Source organism: Protobothrops mucrosquamatus, unplaced genomic scaffold, assembly GCF_001527695.2.
Source record: "Protobothrops mucrosquamatus isolate PMUCROS unplaced genomic scaffold, P.Mucros_1.0 scaffold620, whole genome shotgun sequence".
NCBI classification, from domain to species: Eukaryota; Metazoa; Chordata; class Lepidosauria; order Squamata; family Viperidae; genus Protobothrops; species Protobothrops mucrosquamatus.
This window is the reverse complement of record NW_015386916.1, coordinates 121,076-143,958: the sequence shown is the minus strand read 5'-3', so window position 1 is coordinate 143,958 and position 22,883 is coordinate 121,076. Positions and strand designations below refer to the sequence as shown.

Here is a 22,883-nt window from a genome sequence, read left to right as displayed (position 1 = left end):
GTGTCCATGGATATAAACTTTAGACTTATTAGAAGAATAGCTTTATGATTAACTGAATGGCCAATTAACATTGTGTCATGGCTAAACTATCAATATTGCATAAATCTGATTTCGTCCTAGAGGGGGGGGGAAAGGATTTCTATAAGCTCTATTCTAGGCAAAAGGCTGTATATGATCACAGCTGACATATGGATATTCCCACAGCAGCTTCTCATGGCGTTTTTAACTGCTGACAGCCTACAGACTCTAATTTTATTATTTTCAAGACCCATTTTCAATTGCCATAAAGAAGCCAGAAAACTCAGTTGACACAGAGATATGCTGTACACATTTATTTCTTCTGGTAAGGTTTATAGCTTAGAACAACATACAGATAAGTCTTTTCTTTAAAGTGCATAGGGAATACAGGGACAAAAAAATCAATCACGGAAAGCACAGAAGCACCAAATGGCATAAATCAAATCTGAATTGAAGGGAGAAACTCAGGTTGTATGTCATCATTTAAAGTAGTTTTCAAAATTTTCCCAACAGGATGAGCAACACAGATTTTTCCTTGCTACAGAAACTCTGGAAGCGAGGTGGATACTGCTTTCTCCAATTGGGTGCCTTTCAGATACATCAAACTGCCTTGTGAAGCAGCTATGGGAAACACACTCAAACACTTATGACATACATATGATTGTGTTAGATTATTACTGCTATGCAGCAGGGCCTTAAACTGTTAAGGGAGTTGCAGTACAACATAGCTGAAGGACACCAAATTAGGGAAGAGTAACTTACATATTTAAGTTATCTGAAAAACCAGAACAAGCCCAGGAGGTGGCAGTGAGGAAGACAAGTGCTATAAATTGTGCTAACATTTAACAAAGCTCCTCTGCAACATGTACAAATAAAAATAGAGCAGTAGGAAGTGAGGCACTGCCTCAGAATTACTGTGAGAATAAAAGCTGATAAAGAAACACATTTGAAAGGGGTTGTGTATAGATCTTGAATTCAATCCAATATGGCAATTCCCCTCAACATTGTCAAGGCAGTAGTCCTGATCCATACCTGATCCAGGAATAAATTGACATTTGTCATAAAGGAGGAATGTAAGCAGTGGAGTCACCAAAATGTGTATTGGAAACAGGTGTTGGGGAAAAGGAGCAGGAAATGGCTAGCAATTTTTCTAAAGTTCAGCCAGAATAGGATGCTAGAATAAACAGATCTTTGGTCTTATTCATTAGGGCTCTCATATTTTTATGAAAAAGCTCCAATTGTATCTTCTTTCAGAATTGGGGTTTTTTTAATACTTTAAATCAAAACTGAGAACATCTTATGAGAAGATGGTAGAATCATCATCACATTGTTTAATGATAGACAAGTTCTATTTTAGGAGGTAATACCAAAGCTTGTGTGATACTAACATCAAAAGCATCTATCATGCTATTTCCTTGAGAATGCCTAATCATAATTCATATGGTCAATATACCAGAGCATTACAACAAACATCTTATCCATTAGTTATATAAAACTCCCCTATAAATTGAATAGATTGATTCTAGATTCATTTGGGAGATCTGATGGTCACTAGACTAACTTTCAGTAGCTAATTCAATCTGAATTAATTAATTAATTAGTTAATGCATGCATGCATGCATGCAGTCAAGCAGCACTAGGACACATAATATCATTCACTGTGGATTATGGATTTGGACATGGAAGATAGGAATAACTAAATGGAAAAAAAAGAATAATCCTAAAAGAAATGGAAGCTAAAAAAAAAATGAAGGAACTCAGAGTGAAGGATGCCAGTCAAGGGAATAGTGGCAAAAGGCAGAGTACACTGAAATACCTCTACAATATAAATAGGAGCTTAAATACTTCTACAATATAAATAGGGACTTTTTAATATATTTCATAAATTAAGGTAGCAATATATTTATACACACATACCCCAATATCCCTGTTTAAATACACACATTCAAACCACCTGGAAAGAAGTCTGCAGACATGTAAATAGCAAACAAAGGGACGAGCAGCTTTCCTTCAAGTCAGGATACTTAAGGATGAACAGTTCGGCTTTCCCAGTCCTAAAACATCTGGACTTAGTCCCCATTCTTCATTAACTGAAGTTTTCATAAAGTCTGACTGACCAGCTTGGTTGTAGACATTGAGCTCCATATTTGTCACTCAGAACACCTGAGATATATGTCTAGAACTGAGATAGGGAAAAGGAGGAGAAAAAATGGTATCAGATATGCCAAGTTTGTCTTCTGAATTAGTATTTCTAAACAAGGCACAGTTAACAGTAACAGCATGTTGGGAGAAGGAAAGATGAAACATCAACCGCATCAAGTCAGCCAGAGAGTAGTCAGAATCAAGATTTTAGTTAAGCATGATTTGTTGAATAATTTATAATTAGCTAGGTTCTCACATCAAGCTAATCTGTAAACCATAATACACAAATTGTAATTTGAATTCACACATTATGTTAACCAAACACATAATGGCTTACAATAATATGTGAACTATATAAATCTATTTGAACCTATCTAGGATACATGCAGCTCTCCTGCACCAAAGATCACAAAAGATTAGAGAAACGAGCCTGCCCGTGCCAGAGAATACCACTAACTATATTTGAAAGTTCAATCTGAATTAAGAAAACAATTTCCAATTTATCTACTGGAGTGTTATCCATTTTCTTCTTCTATTTTTTTTTAAAGAAAAAGACTCCCTTTTCAGAGATTCTGCAATCTTCTAATATATGGAAATACTCTGCAGAAGTACAGAAAAAGGCAATTGGTCAGGAAGCCTCAACCACATTTCCACGTAGCAGCTCTGAAAATTGATCTTTTTTATGTACTTGAGGAATTGGTCAGTTCATCCATAGATACAGAATTCATTCTTCTCCTAAAGATCTCACTGTCCAATCTGAATCTTATTTTCACTTTTTGACCCCAAAAGCACAATACAAATTGTAGGAAAGCAAATAAAAACATAAAAATCAACATTGTCTACATTTAGCTACTATACCACATTTCTGAATCATGCAAGTTAACTTCTGTACTGGAGAAAATGAATTAAAACATTAAACTTTAATCCGCAATTACTTACTTGAGGCCTCACTTAAGCATTTTCCAGATAAATGAGCCACCGTATAATCAGAGCAGGACAAAGGCCAATTCTTTCCACATCAAAACAGAGAAATCATATAGCTTAGCAGTTGCTTAACTCTTTTATTCTGTAATTTACCAGAACATCATTTTGCTTCCTCTTCAATAGAATAATCAAGTTAGTTCTCCACCCTCTTACATGCACGTTTAAACCCCAAAGAATATTACCTTCTGAGCAAGATCAATAAATTTGATCCTAGAAAGAATCCGCCTCAGTTCCCCATGATTGATTTTGGGATCTGTGTCTTTCAGAGGTACATCCCGGCTCTGTGTCATCAACGCCCACCGCAGGCGAAGCTTCCTAACAGACAGAACCCCTGGCTGGTGTTCAGAAGTGGGACTTCTTGTCACAGTAATATAAAAGGCATCTTTTTGAAGATCATTTATTCCAACTAACAGATGAAAAGGGGAACCAAAACAACCAGTTACTGGTGTTCAATAACTCACATTCAGATTCATAAAGCTAATATTTATTAGCTGCTCTTAAATGAATTCAGGTTTGGCTTCTAGTTACAGCTTACAGCTAAAAGCTAGACACGGTGATCAGCGGTCTGAAATTGCTATGAATACAAATGGCTCTGCAGAACAGATACAAGGTCACAATCACGTAGCATTTTTGACTGCACAATTACAAACAAGCAAAAACAATCTGAACTCTTAGCACATTTACAACAGCAGAAATTGTAATTGCAACAAAACATTTAACACTTATAAATGCAACCAATTTCATTAGACGAATATAAGATGCCAAGAAAAACACACCTTCGGTATTTTAGATCCTTGACAGCCTAGGCCAGTTTAATGAAATATGCAAATAACTGAATGCATTGTGCATTCAAAGGAGAAATCAATATTTAACTAAGAGGCTTAAGTACTACAAACAACCCAGCAAAAAAGAGAATTGAGCCATTATTAGCCATCACAAACTAGGACAGCTTTCAGCATTTACTTAAGCATACTTGGCTTTTTTCCCCCTATTTTTCTTGGCATACTCACTAGATGAAGCAATTACTGGGTCTGTCGTATTACTCAGGTCCAAAAGGACTGAAGGGAAAGTAGGATGGAGAAGATAAAGATGGTGAATCCTTGGCCTGGGTTCCTAAAACAGCAGCAACAATAGCAGCAGTCATAAAGGGCCCCTGTTTAATTCATCCCACTCATTTCAACAGAATTAAACTAGACCTTGTAGACCAGGGGTGTCAAACTCGCAATGTCAGGTGACGTGTCGTGACTTTTTTTCCATTGCCGGCAATGGGGTGGGTGCGGTTTCGCTATGATGCATCTGGCCCGCGGGCCGGCAGTTTGACACCCCTGTTGCAGACCAATTTATTTTTATTTATTTATTTATTTATTAAATTTATATACCGCCCTATCTCCCTTACGGGACTCAGGGCGGTGAACAGGCGATACTAAAAACCACGATAATAAATAAATAGTTTCTATTCTAAAATCGAATTAAATAATAGGCCTGTTCTAAAAACACACCCATACAAAAACCCCCACTGAAACATAATCAAACTACGCCAGGCCGGCCGCACGGAATAGATGGGCCTTCAGGGATCTATAGCCCCAGCCAGCATGACCAGTGGTAAAGGGTGATGACAGCTATACTGCAAAACACAAGATTACACAGTGTAATTAAAAGAATCTAAAGCAACTTGGAACAGAGATGAGAAAAGCTTCTAATGATCAAACAGCAGTCAGTACGTGGACGTTTCCAGTTATTACCTTCTTCAAATTCCCATAAAAATCAGTCTATGTATGCATGTCAATTATCACTATTTCATCTTGCTGCCTCCTCCACTAACCTCAATATTGCTAATAAGTTAAATTACCAGAGTTCACAATATCTGCCAGTGTTCCTTGAAAAAATTCTTGAGAGTCAGATTTTATTTTATTTTTTTATTTTATTTTATTAATTTATTTTATTTATTTTAATTTTATTTCATTTTATTCTTTTATTTTATTCCAAGAGAAGGGGGGAAAGCAGTGGTTTGCCCAAATCCATAGGTTAAGGAAGAATCAAGACTGCACTTTATATGTTTGTTAGTATCGCCTAAGTTAATAATGATAGCAACAGTGAGATGAAAGAAACTAAGATGAAAACAAGAATTTTAAAAGGTTGCTTTTTAACCTTCTAATGTTTTCTTCTCATAGGTATTCCGATGATCAATGGAGGAAATGCACAAACAGGGTAAGGAAAAGTCATTAGAAAGAATAGAAACACAACAATAACATATGAGTACCAGATTTCTCTCTTACTGTGCTAGCCCTTATTTATTAAATGTATTTTCTTCAATTCCTTACATATGTAATGCCTGTGTGGATTTATCAGACTTAGCATTAAGAGTTTGGTCAATTACTGTGTGTAGCGATATAGCTTGGCTGAGATGAATAAAGACTGTTTATGCAAGCATGGCATGAAGATTATCTCAAGGTGGTCAAAGCTGCATTGCAGTAATAAATATTACTACTGCTTACTGACAGAGTAATAAGCTCCTTTATTAAAAGACAGATGAAAGCATGAATACTGTTATTTTCGAAGACATGCACACTCTTGTAGTTGCTAAATAGTTCTCCTAAAATGTAAGGTGAGTTCCCTATCTTGGATTTATATTAGGGCAGCAGTAATTTCATAGCATGCCAGGTTAAACACAGGTTCAAAATAAACATGGTTACATCTTCCAACATATGTGATCTGACAAACATGTCCAACTCACTATGGTTAAAAAGTTTAATAAAACTGGCAAGCATTTGAAAAATAATCAACATTTCAGATATGGAAAAATATTTACCCTTTCTAAGGTAGTTAGTATGAAATTTCAAAGGAAAACACAATTTAATGTTTTCAGATGATTTGGTCTGTAGCTTCCATAATTTGCCAATGGCAATTAGGATACATGGAAATAAAACTGGAATTTGCTTCCAAATCCAGTTTAAGATTCTTACAATCTCATAATCGGAGATCAACATATTTAAGCATTCCTTGTATTTATATTACTCTGGCCCTACTTGTCAATCTACTATAAAGACTGCTCAGACAGGCAGGTACAAGAGAAATGAAAGCCTCATGTGGAATTCCTTTCCTAGGAAGAAACGTGGGTGCAAACATTTATTGGCTTTTAAAAGCTTATTTCTTATCTCTTATCATTTATATGCTTTAAAATGCATAATGCCTGGATTTTGCAGCTACTATATTGCAGTAGGCTAATCCTTTTTGCCAAAGGACATATGTAAATGGGGGGGGGGGGAGAAGAGAGAAAGAAATGTAATCTTTACTGCACTAGGAGAAGAGAGACCCAAGGATTTAGTCCTCCTATAGGCATTGAAGCTGGCTGGGTGACTTTGAGCCAGTCTCTCTCTCTCAGCCCTAGAGAGAAAAATTAACCCTCTATCTACCAACCTGATCTATACAGCATGATAGATTATGGCCCATAACTTTCAGGGAAGAATCCTTTGATTCTAAAGAAAAGGGCCAGGAAAATATTCACAGAAATAAAAATATTTTCCCCAAAAAATATTGTTTCAAAGTTCCAGAAATACATAACAATCAGAAAAAGAAGATAAAATGGGCAAAATGTTTTTCATGCCCTTATATAACTGCAGGTTGTTTTCAACAATAATTAGGTAGTGTGGTTTCAGGGCAAATGCCTCCTCCAAACTCAAGAACTCTGCACTCACCAAGCTTTTGAAGAGAGATTGCTTCTCATTAGCCCAGAAAAGAAAGACAGATTTTTTGTCCAAAGTCAGCACTGACAGTGCATCTGATTTTTTCATGTGATATGGCAGCTCATAACTCCAAACTGGCAGTCCTGATTTACCATCCACAACCAGAATCTGAAAACAGAGAAACACAGAATTAGCAAGATAAAACTTCAGGGGAGAAGAGGGGAAAAGTGGAAGAGAAGTGAAAAGGGGATTAAACACCCTTTCCACTTCTGTTGTGTTCCCTTTAATTACCATTCTTAAAAGATACACATTGTCTAGTTTGGTCCTTAATTCTCAGAAATGCATGATCATATGATAAGTATAATCAAATTCTTGTGGTCACTGTTTAGAAAAAAGCTATATGAACAGACACATTTAAATGGCTTGGACATTATGCTGCCATTAATCACAACTTGTAGGAATTAAAATCCAAAACACCAGGGGAAGGGAATTAGAACTCAAGTAATACTCCTTGTCACAATGGATCAACTGTAAAGTGCACATTGGGCAGCTATGCAAATCTTTCCCAATCTGGTGCTTTTCAAATGCAGAATTTCCAACCAGCATTGGGTTGAGAAAAAATGTAATAAACATTTACTTTGGAGCTACCTGCCTGAATAATTAGATTGCATAGGATTGTACTGTAAGAAAGCAGTGACTGCACCTTTCTAGAGACATTTCCATGCCGTGCCTGAACCATAAAGTCCGAAGTTTGATCATCATTGAAGAACCCTGGGCAAGGCTGGCTGCAAAAATGAAGAAAGCGGTCAGACTGAAAAGTAGACAAAGCAAACATCCTATGTCCATGCCTGGAGAGAAGTAACTTTTCCTTCATTGGAGCACTTCTGCATTCCTAGGAGTCCAGACTTTGTCAGAAGATACCAGACTGCTTGTCCACTGAATCTGCTCTCCTAACCAGTAATTGTCGTGAGGGGTCTTTGGTGCTCTCTGAGCTTGCTTGTTTTCTTGCAAACATTTCATTATCCTAACTAAATAACATCATCAGTGCTAGTACAGAGTGCTATTTGCTGTCAGTTTATATTCTGGAGTCTTGCTTGTGTGGGTTGGTGGGGACAGTCTTAAGGATTCTTTCCTTGGGCGGTTTACTAATGGCTCTTTGGCAGTTTCTTGACTGGGGTATTGTTTACTTGATTATTGGTCTGAAGCTGACCTTGGAGTTAATCTATGCTGATCTGAGTGCTGATTACTGGTGGGGAGGTGCTGGAGTCTTCTTCTCTTTTGGGCTAGTTGGTTGTCTCTTTTGCATAGTCTATAGATGCTATATGCCTATGTGTTTATTGATGGCTGATTTGTCAGAGTGCTAGGCTTCTAGAAATTCCCTGGAATTTTTGGATTTGGCCTGGTCTAGGATTGTCACATTTTCCCAATTAAAACTATGGTTAAATTTGTCTACGTGTTGTGAAATTAAAGAATTTTCATCATGCCTTTTGACTACCAGTTGGTGTTCATGGATGCATTCTAACATCCTAAGCAAACCAAAAGATCCAGCAACCCCAGAAGAAAAAACAGGAGTCATCTATTCTACAACATACAGTGTAAGAACTGCAGCAACCACTATGTAGGACAATCTGGCAGAAGACTGGCAGAATGCACCCATGAACATCCATGGCATAAACTAAAGATGTACTTGTTTATCTAACACCAAGGGAATAACTTAAATGAGCCAAACAACTACAAAGGGGAAATATATTCATTGCTCACTTGAAGCCGAAAAAGGCTAGTCAGATTCATGAACAGAGAAATTTTCATTAATAAGGGTTACTAGCAAGAATGTGGCAGGTAAGTGAATAACTGTCTAGCCAAAAATAGAATGAGTTCCCTGCGTCCATAATGATAAATGTTGATGTTGATTTTAGTAATTACTTTCCTCTACGTTTTAACTTATTTTCATGTCTAAGAATCAGCTTAAGACACATTACAGACATGTTATATTAATGGAATAATTAAAAAACTCCAGCCATCAAAGGTTCAGATGAATATATTTGCTTTCAGTTGCTTAGAGCTGTTCTCCAGTGGCTCTTCACAAACAGATCAACCTGACCCAACTTGATGATTCACTAGATGCGCTGAATGCCAACTCCCCAAAACCCTAGCCAGCTTAACCAAGTTTAAGGAAAGCAGATTTAAGAGAAAAACACTCCCAAAGCTGAGAGGAAGCACTTATAAATTAACACTAACAAGAGTTGTTCCCCATTAATCTGCCATTACATATACTGTAAGCTTAATAGCAGAAGCAGAAAAAGTCAGTCCCCCCCCCCTCCCCAAATCTAGTAACCTGTCAATATCCGGCTGTTCTAGAGTCCAACGCTGTTCCAAATCCTGACCTTGCAATAAAGTCAAACCATGTTCAGTGGTGATCAAAAGGTCACTGCAATTGCTGTCAGGAGATTTCACTGCCTGTAGAAACACAACGCCTCCACTGCAAGATGCAGAGAGCAAACAAAAGTAATGAGTAAATTACAGTAATGTCAATCATTTTTCCAGTATACTCAATTCCTACTGCTTTTCTGATCATGGATTCATGGCAGCAGTGTTGTACAGAAAAGGTTTCCCATTTTTTCTTCTAATGTGTTTTTTTTTTAAATTTCCAATCTATTGTATAAGCCTAGGACTTTCTGATGGGCTCTGCTTCAAGTATTAACCAGGTCTGTGCCTTCTTTTTATTTTTCTGTTATTATAAAAGCAATAAAAATTTATCTTAAAAAATAGTTCTAACTCAGTTTAGCTTTTCTAGATTAGCCAATGCTGGGTAATTACTACCATTCATTCAGCAGGATGTTATTGTGGTTTCTGTCCTTGGAGTCTTCTAATTTTAATCTCACAACAATTGTGCTGGGTATTTGAGGCTCAGAGAAAGCACCTGGGCCAAGACATTTATGCTATCCCTTATAGCTTTTCTGTAATAGAAAAAGAGTGAAGGAAAGTTGTTAGTGTCCAAGCATTCTTATAAGATAGGGTTACCAAATGCAGATAGATGCTGAGACAAACTCTCAATCAAACCATAGTTAAATTCCCATGAAGGAGAAGGTTCTGTAAATAGTCTGGAGCAACATCTAAACAACTTGTGTATTGCTAGGAGTATGTGAGAGACACTTCAGACTTTCACTTTTTAAGCCCACCAGAAATATTGCAGCATAATTTGAACAGAATATTAAAAACTAATTCCAGTATAAAATGTTTGTGTTAGGGTTAAGGAAATTGTCCTGCACTTTGCTAAGGAATAAATAGAGTATATAGGTAGTCCTTGACTTAGGACCACAATTGGGCCCAAAATTTCTGTTGTTAAGCAAGGCAATTGGAAATGTTTACAACCTTTTTTGCCATGGTTGTTAAGTGAATTACTGCAGTTCTTAAGTGAATCATGTGGTTGTTAAGCAAATCCAGCTTCCCCCATTGACTCTGCTTGTTGGAATCCAGCTGGGAAGGTCTCAAATGGCAATCACACGACCCTGGGATGCTGCAGTCTTTATAAATACATGCAGGTTGTCAAGTGCCTGAATTCTGATTACTTTTTATTTATATGGCTGCCCAACTCACTCTCAATGACCCTGGGTGGTTTACAAAATCCCAATGCAAAAAACAATATAAAAAGCAACACACATACACACACAGCGGCAATAATCAAACAAGTCATCTGATGGGCTCGATATCATTTTGGGGTCCCCAGGCCCATTGATAGAACCATGTCTTCAGGGCCTTGCAAAAGAGTGTCAAAGTGGAGGCCAATCTTATTTCTGCAGGGATGATGTTCCACCGGGAGGGAGCCACCATGGAGAAGGCCCTTCTTCTTGATACCCACCCTATGGAACTCCTTAGGAGGGGAAACCCATAGCATTGTGCAAAGATGATCATAAGTCACTGTTGCTAAATGAATGGTTGTTAAGGACTTACCTGTATGCAAAGTGTTTAGATATCTGGGTTGTTTTTTTTTTCAGAAAACAAGTAAAACAGGAAAAATCCAAAATGATTTAATTTCATTAAATTAGATTAAACTAACTAAAATAAATCAATACGATTACAGCCCATGTTCTTTAATAATGTTCTTTTCTGCCGATTACATATTAGAATTCAATGATCACTTTTGGGCGGGTTCAAAGAGCTGCATTCAAAGCTTTCAGAGGCTGCCTGTGCCTGAGGCCCCAGGTCTGCCCTCTAGAGAAAAACAAAGAAGCAGCATGTCACATGCTCAGTGACGCAGGACAATGAACCATATCACATTGCAAAATGTTGTGTAGCATAATACACACAATGGACTCTGACAGACTCTAAGTGGGGTCGAAGCAGACCATTATTTACATCAGAGGTAGGGAACTACTGGTATGACCCCTTTATGACTTATGGCTGGCTCAAGAATTCTAGGAGTTGAAGTCCATAAGTCATTAAGGGGCCATAGTTCCTTACTCCTGATTTACATCCATGCAGCTTGCAGATAATTCTGTGCCCACTATAAGATACCAATGGAGTCCTAGGTTTCACAGCTCTATGTACTTATCCAGGACCTAGAATACCATTATGTATACTTATCTCCATATGCAGCCCCTCTGCTAGTGTTACAGATGTGTCTGTGCCCAGGTTGATAAATATTTTAAGTAATATAATCTGAAAGAACTATTCCTATCCCAACCTTTTAACTCTAATTTTTAACCACTAAATATTAATTTTCATTTTCAAACTAGATAATTCTTATTGTTTATTAGTTACCATCTGTAAATTTAGGGCTAATTTTAGCTACTTTATGATTCAGGTTTTTATGTTCTTAGTTATTTTTTGATGTTTTTTTTAATTTGTTCTGTTTTGTATAGTTTTATATGGTTCATTTTTAGTGTCTAATAGACAACCCATGCCCCATTCAGTCACCATTTCAAAGATATTTCCTTACCTAAAACAGTAAGACAGAATGATCAAGGATTGACAAAATGCAGTGGTAGCAGGAGCAACCTCTAACTTCCTGCCGGCTTCTCCACTGAGTTTCCTTGTGGGAATCTGGCAGGCGCATTGGAAAGCTCCCTCCTTCTCTTACTCCCTCTCTCCCTTCTTTCCCCCATCCCTTCCCAATAGGCAGGTAAATTGCTGTTGCTGGGTGGGGCAAAGAGCAAGAGATTGCAAGATTGGCTGGGAAACTCACAGAACATTGAAAATGGAGATCATATGACCACAGCAGCAGCCCAGCACAAGCTACAATCTCCTCAAATTTCATTCCCTTGGGAGTCATGGGTTGAAAATTGTTGTTCATTATTTCATCCAATTAAAGGTCATGACAATTTTTTGTAATACACAGATATTTCCAGCGCATGACGCATTGCTCTTGCCCAACTGCAGTTTTAGTTTAATCTTAGCTTTGCAGTATATGTATATTGGACTTGGATCACAACAGCAAAAATAATCGGACAGTCAACTTCAATGGTCTACATAATGAAAGGAAAAACACTCCTTTAAGCAGTTGCAACCATTTAAAAAAAAGAAAACCTATATCATCACACTCATTTCTCTAAATCTTTAGCTAGCTGAAGTTTCATGCCTTTCACCCTGAATTAAGACTGGATGATTCACAAATTTCACTGTAGAGAAAAGATAGTGTCCCACCTGTAAATATCAATGAACTCTAACATATTGACCGATCTGTGTTTCTCCCACTCTGGTTCTTCGTGCTGCAGCACTGGAGGGAAATTATCATGATTTCTGGCCTGAGCAAAGATATCTCGTAAAGCAACTGCATAGACCGGACCTAGGTAGAAAGGAAATACAAAGTCTAAAATTCTCTTGTCTTTGATAAAGCAGGTATGAAATCAGTCAGGAGCTGGAAAGCTAAAGGCATACAGGTTGCAGTAGAGATATCCCATCATTATGAGAGCCTTTATACAGATAAAAAAATAGCCATTCTACAATAATCATATTTTTGTTCAGTAGATCTTGGAGACTTTATGGTGGGTCTGTGGATTTTTCTCTCAGAACCCTTTACATTTAGTCTTCAAGCTTTCATGGCAAGCTTTCATGGACTCACTTAGTGGAACACATTAACTACTTCTGCACTACAGGCCAATACATGTTTCAAGACTCATTTATAGCATCTATAAAATTCTCCTACAAGACTCTTTGCATTTGCATTAATGTGACACATTATCCAAATTATTATTGTGGTTGATCGCATAGTCAGCCAGATGTTTAGGGTGGATTTGGCATTTTTACCTACCTATCAAGTCCTTTCCAAGACGTGGGAAAGACAGATGTTGTTTGATGATGTTAAAAGTATTGCTGCAGCATGTAAGTTTTTCCAAATAAAGCTGCCTTTTGCAATTGACTGATGGTGGTTTTGTCAATGCTGAGGGTGTTCAAGTGATACTCCAGATGTTTTCAGATTGCACCCAAGGTGCATATTAATATTGATACTATCTTTGCTTTCTTTTGCCATTTTCTATTATTTTGTCTATTTTGTTTTCCACTAGTTCTTGCCTGCAAACAAATTTCTTGCAGATCTTCCAATGCTCCATTATTGCTACTCTGTCATGCCATTGTTTGCAGTCAGTCTGTGTGATCGTCTGGCAGCAGCTAAGCAGGCGGCCACTCTTTCTTCAGATGGCATTTGCTGTTTGTTAACACCTTCCCAATTCTAGCTTTGTATGCATTTGTTCTTAAAGCTTAGTTTGTGCAGCCAGAATTAGTCCCACTGTCTCTTCAACTTTATGACTCTTAGCCATTGCCAGGTTTTTCCTGTTATCTAATTTGCTTGCTAGTTTTTTTGTGTATTGGCCATGTAATATTTTGCCTTGCTATGTTGCTTTTTTATTCTTCATTTGGTCTTTCTTGTACACCAGTTTGATCTCCCTGGTATTCAGTAAGTTTTCATGATGATGATGATGATGATGATGATGATGATGATGATGATGATAAAAAATTGGAAGGGACCTTGGAGGTCATCTAGTCCAACCCCCTGCTCAGGCAGGAAACCCTATACCATTTCAGACAAATGGCTGTCCAGTCTCTTCTTAAAAACTTGCAGTGTTGGAGCATTCACCGCTTCTGGAGGCAGGTTGTTCCACTGGTTGAAGAGCACTGGGCCTAGAAAAGAGCCCTGGGGCACCCCACTACACACTTCCCTCCATGTAGATGCGGTTCCATTGAGGACCACACACTGAGTACGGCTGGTCAGCCAGCTATGGATCCATTTGGTGGTGATGCTGTCTAACCCACATTTTTCTATCTTGTCAAGTAGTAGGTTGTGATCTACTTTATCAAATGCCTTACTGAAGTCCAAGTAAATTATATCCACAGCATTCCTCTGGTCCACTAATTTTGTCACCTGGTCAAAGAATGCAATAAGATTTGTCTGGCATGATCTTTTTTGACAAACCCATTTTGGCTTTTAGTAATGACTGTGTTTGCCTCTACGTGTTCGCTGATTCGTTGTTTGATTATCTTTTCCAGAATCTTCCCAGGTATTGAGGTCTGTAATTTCTGTAATTTCTGTAATTTGTCTGTAATTTCCTAGATTCATTTTTTTCCCCTTTTTTGAAGATGGGAACTACATCAGCTCTTTTCCAGTCCTCTGGTAGTTCCCCAGTGCTCCAGGATCTTTTGTGCATCTCCAGTGCATCTTCTTTACTGCCCTTCAGATATTCTTCCAATACCTTTTTCTTTTCTTCAACTGTGTGGTGTAGTTGCAACATTCCACATCTGCCTATGCTCATTGGCAAGAACCTGTAAACATCACTGCATGGTTGGATTCATTGTCATTATTTTTCTGATCTTCCTATCCAGGGCTTTTAGTTCTGCGTGAGTCCAGTTCACTATTCTAGCTGTATATCTAATGATTGGATTTGCCCAGGTGTTCATTGCCTTGATTGTATTTCTGAGTTTGGACTTGAAGATCTTTTATATAAGGTAGTCCTCGACTTATGACCACAACCGAACCCAGAATTTATATTGCTAAGTGAGAAATTTGTTAAGTGAGTTTTGCCCCATTTTATGACTTTTCTTGTCACATTTGTTAAGTGAATCACTGCCTTTGTTAAATTAGTGACACAGCTGTTAAGTGAATCTGGCTTCCCCATTTGACTTTGCTTGTCAGAAGGTTGCAAAAGATGATCACATGGCCGTGGGACACTGCAACCATCCTAAATATGAAACAGTTGTTAAGCATCCAAATGTAAACCATGTGATCATGGGGATGTTGCAATAGTCATAAGTGTGAAAAATGGTCATAAGTCACTTTTTTCAATGCTGTTGTAACTTTGAATGCTCGCTAAACAAACTGGTGTACTCTCTTCATGCGTTCAATTCTAATTTCTTAACTTCTTAACTTCAGTGTGCTTGATGTTGTTAACTTGAAGGATATCCAGGTATTTGTAGTGATCTTCTTCAGACTCTTGATGTTATTTCCAATAGGGCATCTAGATTCCTTCCATTTCCACTATTTTCCCCTGTTGATGGTAAGGGTGGTACATTTGCCCAGTCCAAACTCCATTGCAATATCTTAGCTGTATTTACAGACAGTATTGAGCAGTGATTCTATTTCAGATGGTGCTTTTCCATACAGCTTCAGATTCCCCATGTAAAGAAAGTGGGATAGCCTGGCAGATGCTTTTGATGTTTGATAGCCATGGCAGGACTTGTTCTGTTTTGTTGACAGAGGAATTAGTGCAATGACAAACAGTAGTGGTGATAGTGAGAGTCCTTGAAAGATTCCACTCTTGCTATTAATCTCTCGCAGTCTATCACCATTGACCAGCAACTATGCTTTTTGCACAAAGCTTCTAATATTTCTATTGATTCCTTCTAAGCACTTGATTATTCAGTTATGTGGCAGGGAGTTGAATGCCTTCTTTTACATTCAAGTTGATGTTCCTTCTCTTGCAGTTTTTCCAAAATCATCTTTTCAATTAGGAGCTGCTCTTTTGTTCTTCTGCTGTTTCGGCCATTTCCTTTCGGCTCAGGTATCGTTATATGTTTAGCTTTTTTATATGACAGAACTTGGTACCTTTCTAAGTGATATAGTGCCAGTTATATGTATATATGAAATAAAAGCTTTTTAAAAGATACTGAATATGGTTAGGCTTTACAGAAAAGTAATGCCCATAGTGATTTTATTTTTTACCACCATGCCAATTAGATATTCTTTAGGAATGGTAAATCGCTATGCTTGATATGATTTTGGCATTTATAAATTAAAGAAATAAATATCCTGAAAGTGAAGCCCATGAAATGCTTGTCATCAGAACCAAAGTGATGCTGCCAGGCTTTATGGGTGAAACTCTTTCTGTGTAATTTCAATGTGATTTAGAAATAAGAATAAGAAAGCAACTGGACATTTTACCAAAGCCAAACAGGATGTAGACTGCTCCATGGCTGGTGATATAAGTCTGTGGACCAATCAGTTTTCCTCTTCTAATGATATTGTACTTCACAGGTCCTCCCACAGGGTTTCCAGTTTTACCCGATATCAAGATAAAGCTTAACTCTGGCTAGATAAGAAAAAAAAAGGTAGAAGGAATGTGAAGATGGAAATCCAATCTCATTCTAATGCACATCCAAGAAAGACTGAATGAAAAACAGTTTTTTTAATTTTCTAGCTGCATCCTGTTAAACTTATCAGGTCCTTATTTAGCCAATCTATCCGAGGGTCAGATGCTGTGGGGAAAGTTGAGCACAGCATATTACAGCAGTTTGCGAATTAACAAAAATCTATATTTTTCTGCTTTGGAAAAGAAAGCTGGCACATCGTGGAAGATTATTTATTAAGCAATTATTCTAGCCTTGCCTAATCTGTTACTCTCTAAATATCTTGGACATCCTGTTGGAAAAGGTTGGAATAAACTATAAGGAAATAGTGTGTTCAGATCTTCCTCCTTCCTGCCCCAGGCTTGGGAAATGCACCCTACCTGTGTTTTACCAATGGTCAAGACCATCAAATCGCTGACCCGATCTCCATCCACATCAGGTATAACAACAGCTGGAGCAGCCAAAATTCCATTAGGAAAGTGGGAGGAATCAAAGGTCCAAACTGGCTTCCCTAAAGGATGATATACAATAAAATTTGTATCAGCCAAGAAGCATCTTACAAACTGGCTAGGGTTTACAAGTAGGGCAGTGGTGGCGAATCTATGGCACGGGTGCCAGAGGCAGCACTCGGAGCCCTCTCTGTGGGCACATGTGCCGTTGCCCCAGCCTTCCCTCCCCCCACGACCCCCTCCTCTCCACCAGTCCCCCTGAAGGAGAGTCGCCCTTGAGCGTGGCCCACACGGAGCAGCGCAGCCAAGGACATGGCAGCCAGGCAGCGTAGACAAGACTCTGTCCTCACACCCCATCATGCAGTTGATGCTGCAGGGCGCGGGCAGAGGGTGTGACTGCCATAGCGCTGCTGGGCTGCCTGGGTGATCTGCAGCGGGCCCTGGAGGCAGTGAATGGTCCTGTGGGCAGGCGGGGCAGGAGATAAGGGGGTAGAGCAGGGGCGGGGCAGGGGGGTGGAGCAGGGGCAGGGGCAGTTTTTGGGCACTCGGTCTTTAAAAGGTTCGCCATCACTGAGGTGGGGTGTGCTCGATTGGTGAGGGCATAGGGGGATGTGGCAATTGAACAAACTTCAACCAAAAGCTGGTCACATCTATCAAGCACTCAACTTAGCACTTTCCAGGTATGTTAGGATTGCAACTCCAATAATTTATTTTCTAAAGAACATTGGAAATACAAGTAATTAAGTCAGATCCAAGGTTCCCAACCCTACACTGCACTGTCCCAGGGCTGCCCCAGCAAACCCACAGGAGTGTCACAATTATTACTTACTAAACAGAACTTTTATTGCTGATGGGCACCGTTTGGGGACCACTAGGGGCACCATGAACTCAAAAAAAATTGGAAACCTTTATCTTGGTTTTTTTTTTTTTTCATATTTGGTGACAATGTTGCAAAACCCAGAAGTCCTAGATTTATTGGTAGTCCTTGACTTATGACAACAATTGAGATCAGAATTTTGCTCATAAGCCATTGCAGTCTAAAGTCGAGTCACATGTTACCGGACTTGATTTTATGACTATTTTCCAATATTTGTTAAGTGAATCACTGTAGTTGTTAAGCAAGTCACATGGTCATAAGTCTAAATCCAGCTTATCCAATATGTGTTTTTTTGCTGTAAAACATTTTTAAAAATCACAAAATGCAATCACATGACCACAGGATGCTGCAACCTGTCATAAATACAAGCCAATTACTAAACATTTAAAATGTAATCACATGGTTGCAGACTGAACACAAACTGTTACACCTCCTTCACTTGAGACAAAGTGCTATAGAGTATTGAATGCCAAGACAGCTAGACACAGGACAGCTAGATACAGGAAAAGCCCTGATCTAGAGAGTGTTAGGTTGGGGGGGCGAAGGTGGCAGAAGGAGAATAAAATATAGTTTGACCTGCAAAATATTTGCCACTTTACAAATCTGCATGTTTCTAAAATTGTGTCTTACAGTGAAATTATTGAGTCTTTTTGCATCCATTATTGAAGATTACATTATTTTAAAAGTAATTCATATGGTTAATCCTGAAGAATGAAGGTTGACAATTCAATGGCACAGTAGACCATTGACACTTCTCATCTAAAAGATCAAGTGTTGGAAGAAAAAAAAAGCTGTCCAACAAGATATCATTATTCCTTCTATTAAACTTGCGAGTCAGAAAAGGAGCTAACAAACTCCTCATTTTCAACAGTGTGAATTATTAGCTGCACCAAGTCAACTTACCTGATGAGGCACTCAGAAGACTGAGGAATGTAGAGGTCCCAGTAACAAGGCAGACAGGTTCTACAGAGAATGCAAAGTCCAAATTCTTACACTGCACACCCAGAATCTCTTCTTTAACATGACTGGACCATAAGATGCTGCCGTTCATACCCGAAAGTGCCATTATTGTTACCCATGGTGTGGAGACACCTGAGGACACAAGTACAAGAGGTAAATTGATCTTTCTATAAAGAAAAGGGAGAAACTGCTGTGAAGTGTTCTGTTGCATTCAGATTTTTCCAAGGCTACTTGGAAAGTAAAGTATACATTGCAACATATCCCAGGAAGTGAATTAATTCAATTGATTAATTCAACCCTAATGTCCTTTTAACACCCTAATCCTAAATTATTTCCTCAGAAATCAGTCCTGCAATGAGATTCGCCTCCTGGATATATTCCCAAAGGATCACAGTTTGAAACTGCTATCCTAAGCACACCGACTCTGTTTTAACTATACACAAAATGGAACTGAGCATTTCCAGCTTTTTTCAATAGACAGCAGTTTATTAACTCAGTTTGTTTTCCCAACTCACAATCACTGTGTTAATTATGGTACAAAGAAAAAAATAACTTTATTTTTAGTTAGCATCCAAGGACCAAGAAATAATCCTCCATGAAAACTGTCTAACACATCAGTCAAAACAAGATTTATTAAGTTTTCTCTGTTGCTTGATCATGTTCTCTTCATTGAAGAATCTGTTATGTCTTTAAACGTGCATCACATTGAAGAATAATATAACAAAATAGAACATATATTGTTTTCTGACTCAGGATCTAAAGGGTACCCCAAAATGTCTTCCATGCACACGCTTTCCCTTACCACAATTTCCTGGCCAAAGCCCTACCCAGCAAAAGGACTTTTTAAAAAACTCACAATAGTTGGCTTCACATATCAAATTAAATGTTAATGTCATATGTTTTGTTTAGCATGCTGAATCTAATACTATGGATTATAAATCATGTTTTGCAATTTAGTGTAAGGGTCTACAACTTGAGGTCAAAAGATGTGTGTGTAATTGTCAGAGAACTTCAAAGTTATCAAATGGAATTTTTAATGTGCCCAAGGAGGAAAATTACTAAGAGGAAATACATTACTGGAGGGTACTAGTATTAATTACAATTAATTTTATCTAAATACAGATGAAATGAAATCAAACTGGCTTTTTTTTCCTAGCACTGCCCACTGTTTTAGTCCTTTCAAGTTCAATGGCCCAAAATGGCTCTTTATAAAAAGAAAAAGCATGCCTATATTGTAGTACAATATGCAAATCCAGCCAACTGTAGCTTAATACAACATATGGTGGCAAAAGTAAAATCAGTCATTTTCTGCAGCAGCTTTCCTAGCCTGATGCCTCCAATTACCAGCCTCTGGAAATGCAATTATACACACATTTCAGTTCTTTCTCTTTGGATATAGTGTTGTAGTTGCTATCCCTTCCATTTGATATTTTACATATCCAAAGAATGCATGAAGAAAGAGATGGGTCAAATGTTCAGAATCTGCTCCCAAAACACTAGTCGGTGCATCCACAACACATTGGGAATAAGATCTGAAGTGTAAAGTTTCAACTAAATATTATATACAACCTCCTTTCAAAGATATGCATCTAGAATAGATCAGTGATTTTCAACCCTGGTAACTTTAATACATGTGGACTTCAACTCCCAGAATACCCCAGCCAGCAATCTCCACTACCATCTCTAGTTATTCTACCTTCCTTTATGTATATACCAAAAAGGGGCAGAGGTTCAGGAAACCAGGCAACCATACTAAATTTTGGGGGCCACGTGCAGCTTTTGTCTGTTCATTTCTTAGGAACAAAAGAGACAAATTGTACTGTACTCTGGACAATGACATACTGGCCAATATGTATGTGTTTGCTTTTCTTTTCCTTTTTAAAGCAAGTGATTGTTCAGTAAGAAATCAACAACACTAAATATTTTGTTTTAAACTGTCACCCAGATATGGAGAAATTGGCTTCATGTCCCTTTCAGGCAAGGGAGCTAGAGAGAAGGTTGGGTTTGTGGGCTGCCAGCTTGCTACAATTCCATTATGTTCTCAATTCTGAACTTACTTGGTAGGATTTGCACACTTACCCAGTACACTAGCATTTTTCAAAGCTGTGAAGGAGAGTAAGACATCAGGGATACCATCATTATTTACATCAAAAAGTTCTGGTGGAAACAGAACTCCATCTGAAAAAAAAGGTGTAATAATTACTTTTCTACAGTGTACATCCTATCTATTCTAAACATATTTAGGATGGCTATCGATACAGCAATCATAAAAATCTTGTGGCAAATGTAATCTCACTACTTTCTGCAGCTTAACCCACTCAGACATATTTCTTGACCATTTAATCAATTCACTTGAGCTAACATCTCACAAAACTACATTCTTAAGAAGCTTTTGACCCCCTCATCCTGAAACTCAATGTCACTACGATTGCTACAAATGTAAGGGAGAGTTCAGATCACCTAAAATCCAAGTACATTATGTACCTGGCATGAGTTCTACAACATTTCAATATGAGTAAAAGAGAATTGAACAAGATTGATGCCAGGACTGGCCCAAAGCAACAAACTGGAATCTACGCAGCAGGAAAGATAAGTTACTGATGTAAAGCTATTTTGAGGATGACTTCATATCATGCTGTGATTTTTAGAAACTACAAATCCTACTCTTCACTCTCAACATAATAGCTCTTGCACAAAGTATCTTGTACTGTACTAAATATCAAAGTTGTTATACCATTTCCATATAATTCTGAAGTGAGAAACATGGAGATCCAAAGATATCAAAAAGAGCATTTAAAAATGGCATTTCTAGCTTCAGAATAACAAATTAAGCAAATTAAGAAATAAAAGATAATTGTTTTGTTTCCAGGAATACTAAATTATCTTAAATTTAAGCCCTCAGTTTTATTTCTCTGTCCAAAGGTCAAATTTAGTTAACATTCCTATGTATGACTCAAAAGATTCACATATGCACATTAATTATATAGCCATTAAATGTTCAACTGGATAGAGCATTTAGTTCAATGTATGTGTAATTGCTATATTCAGAATCAAAGAAAATAAATCTTTGAACAGAATAACTGCCACAGGATTAAATATATTTATGTAACTGGTTTAAAAATAAGCTTTAACATATTTTGTTTATGGAATTTGAAATAATTTGGTACAATTGCTTTAATTGGACATAACCTAAGATAGCTTTTACTAAATTGAAATAAAACTTTCAAAACGGTACAAGTAAAATATACTTAGATGTAATATTTTATATCAGGGAGTTATGGTTTTGGGGAGATATGGATTTTATAGCTACAATATTTGTGTATATGCATGTTTGGAAGACTGATACTTACATTTTGATCCAATCTCTTTTTATAGACTTTTGTGTGCAATTATTTGTTTTGAAAGATTAGCCAGTTTTTCATGACATAGATCCAGATTATTCACTTCCCTTCAAGCATTTATTTTTGGTAGAACCCACCTTTGAAAGTTTTAATGCCTACAAGACATTAAAGTCTTGGATTAAGGCTATTTGCTGCCTTTCCTCCAAATACTTCGTGCCTCATCCCTCCACTTATTATCCTTTCAACTACCATGAGTAGCATTTTCAACTTGAACCTTCTTAGATGAAATGTGATAGTCTATATCCATTGCCTCATACTGGCTGTGTAGTATACCTTTGTACAACATTAGTGGGGAGAAATGCAGAAAGTTCTACTTCATCTACCATTCCAAAATTTTGCTTTTCCATCTTCTCATTGTTGATTGATATGCCAATCTATACACATCTTCTATTACCAATAACAGACATGGGTTAGCCTCCGATTGGACTAGTTCAGGCGGGCCAATGGAGGCAGGTCTTGAGTCCATTTTATGGGAAGAGTTTGATCCTGTGACCCCCGAGGACATGGACAGAATGCTGGGACGGCTGAACACCACCACATGTTTATTGGACCCGTGTCCCTCCTGGCTGGTACTGGCCTCCCGGGAGGTTACACGAGGCTGGCTCCAGGGAATCATCAACGCTTCTTTGAGTGAGGGGTTCTTGCCGGCTGCCTTGAAAGAGGCTGTGGTGAGGCCCCTCCTCAAGAAGCCCTCCCTGGACCCGGCTACTTTGGCCAACTACCGGCCTGTCTCCAACCTTCGCTTTCTTGTGAAGGTTGTTGAGAGTGTGGTGGCACGACAGCTCCCTCAGCACCTGGAAGAAACTGTCTATCT

General features: G+C 38.0%; 1 protein-coding gene across 1 annotated transcript in view; it reads right to left on the bottom strand.

The window, feature by feature from the left end:
* Positions 1–312: 312 nt before the first annotated feature.
* The window catches only part of FAM234B (family with sequence similarity 234 member B), a 28,236-nt gene continuing 5,665 nt past the window's right edge, over positions 313–22,883 (bottom strand). Inside the window, exons 3-13 of the mRNA XM_015817667.1 lie at positions 20,748–20,846; positions 18,612–18,800; positions 16,763–16,893; positions 16,198–16,345; positions 12,471–12,612; positions 9,163–9,306; positions 7,531–7,612; positions 6,840–6,995; positions 4,155–4,257; positions 3,327–3,550; positions 313–2,200 (exon numbers count right to left, since the gene is read on the bottom strand). Of these exons, the coding sequence (XP_015673153.1) occupies positions 2,195–2,200; positions 3,327–3,550; positions 4,155–4,257; positions 6,840–6,995; positions 7,531–7,612; positions 9,163–9,306; positions 12,471–12,612; positions 16,198–16,345; positions 16,763–16,893; positions 18,612–18,800; positions 20,748–20,846 (1,424 nt within the window). The 3' untranslated portion in view covers positions 313–2,194. The remainder of the gene's footprint in view (positions 2,201–3,326; positions 3,551–4,154; positions 4,258–6,839; positions 6,996–7,530; positions 7,613–9,162; positions 9,307–12,470; positions 12,613–16,197; positions 16,346–16,762; positions 16,894–18,611; positions 18,801–20,747; positions 20,847–22,883) is intronic.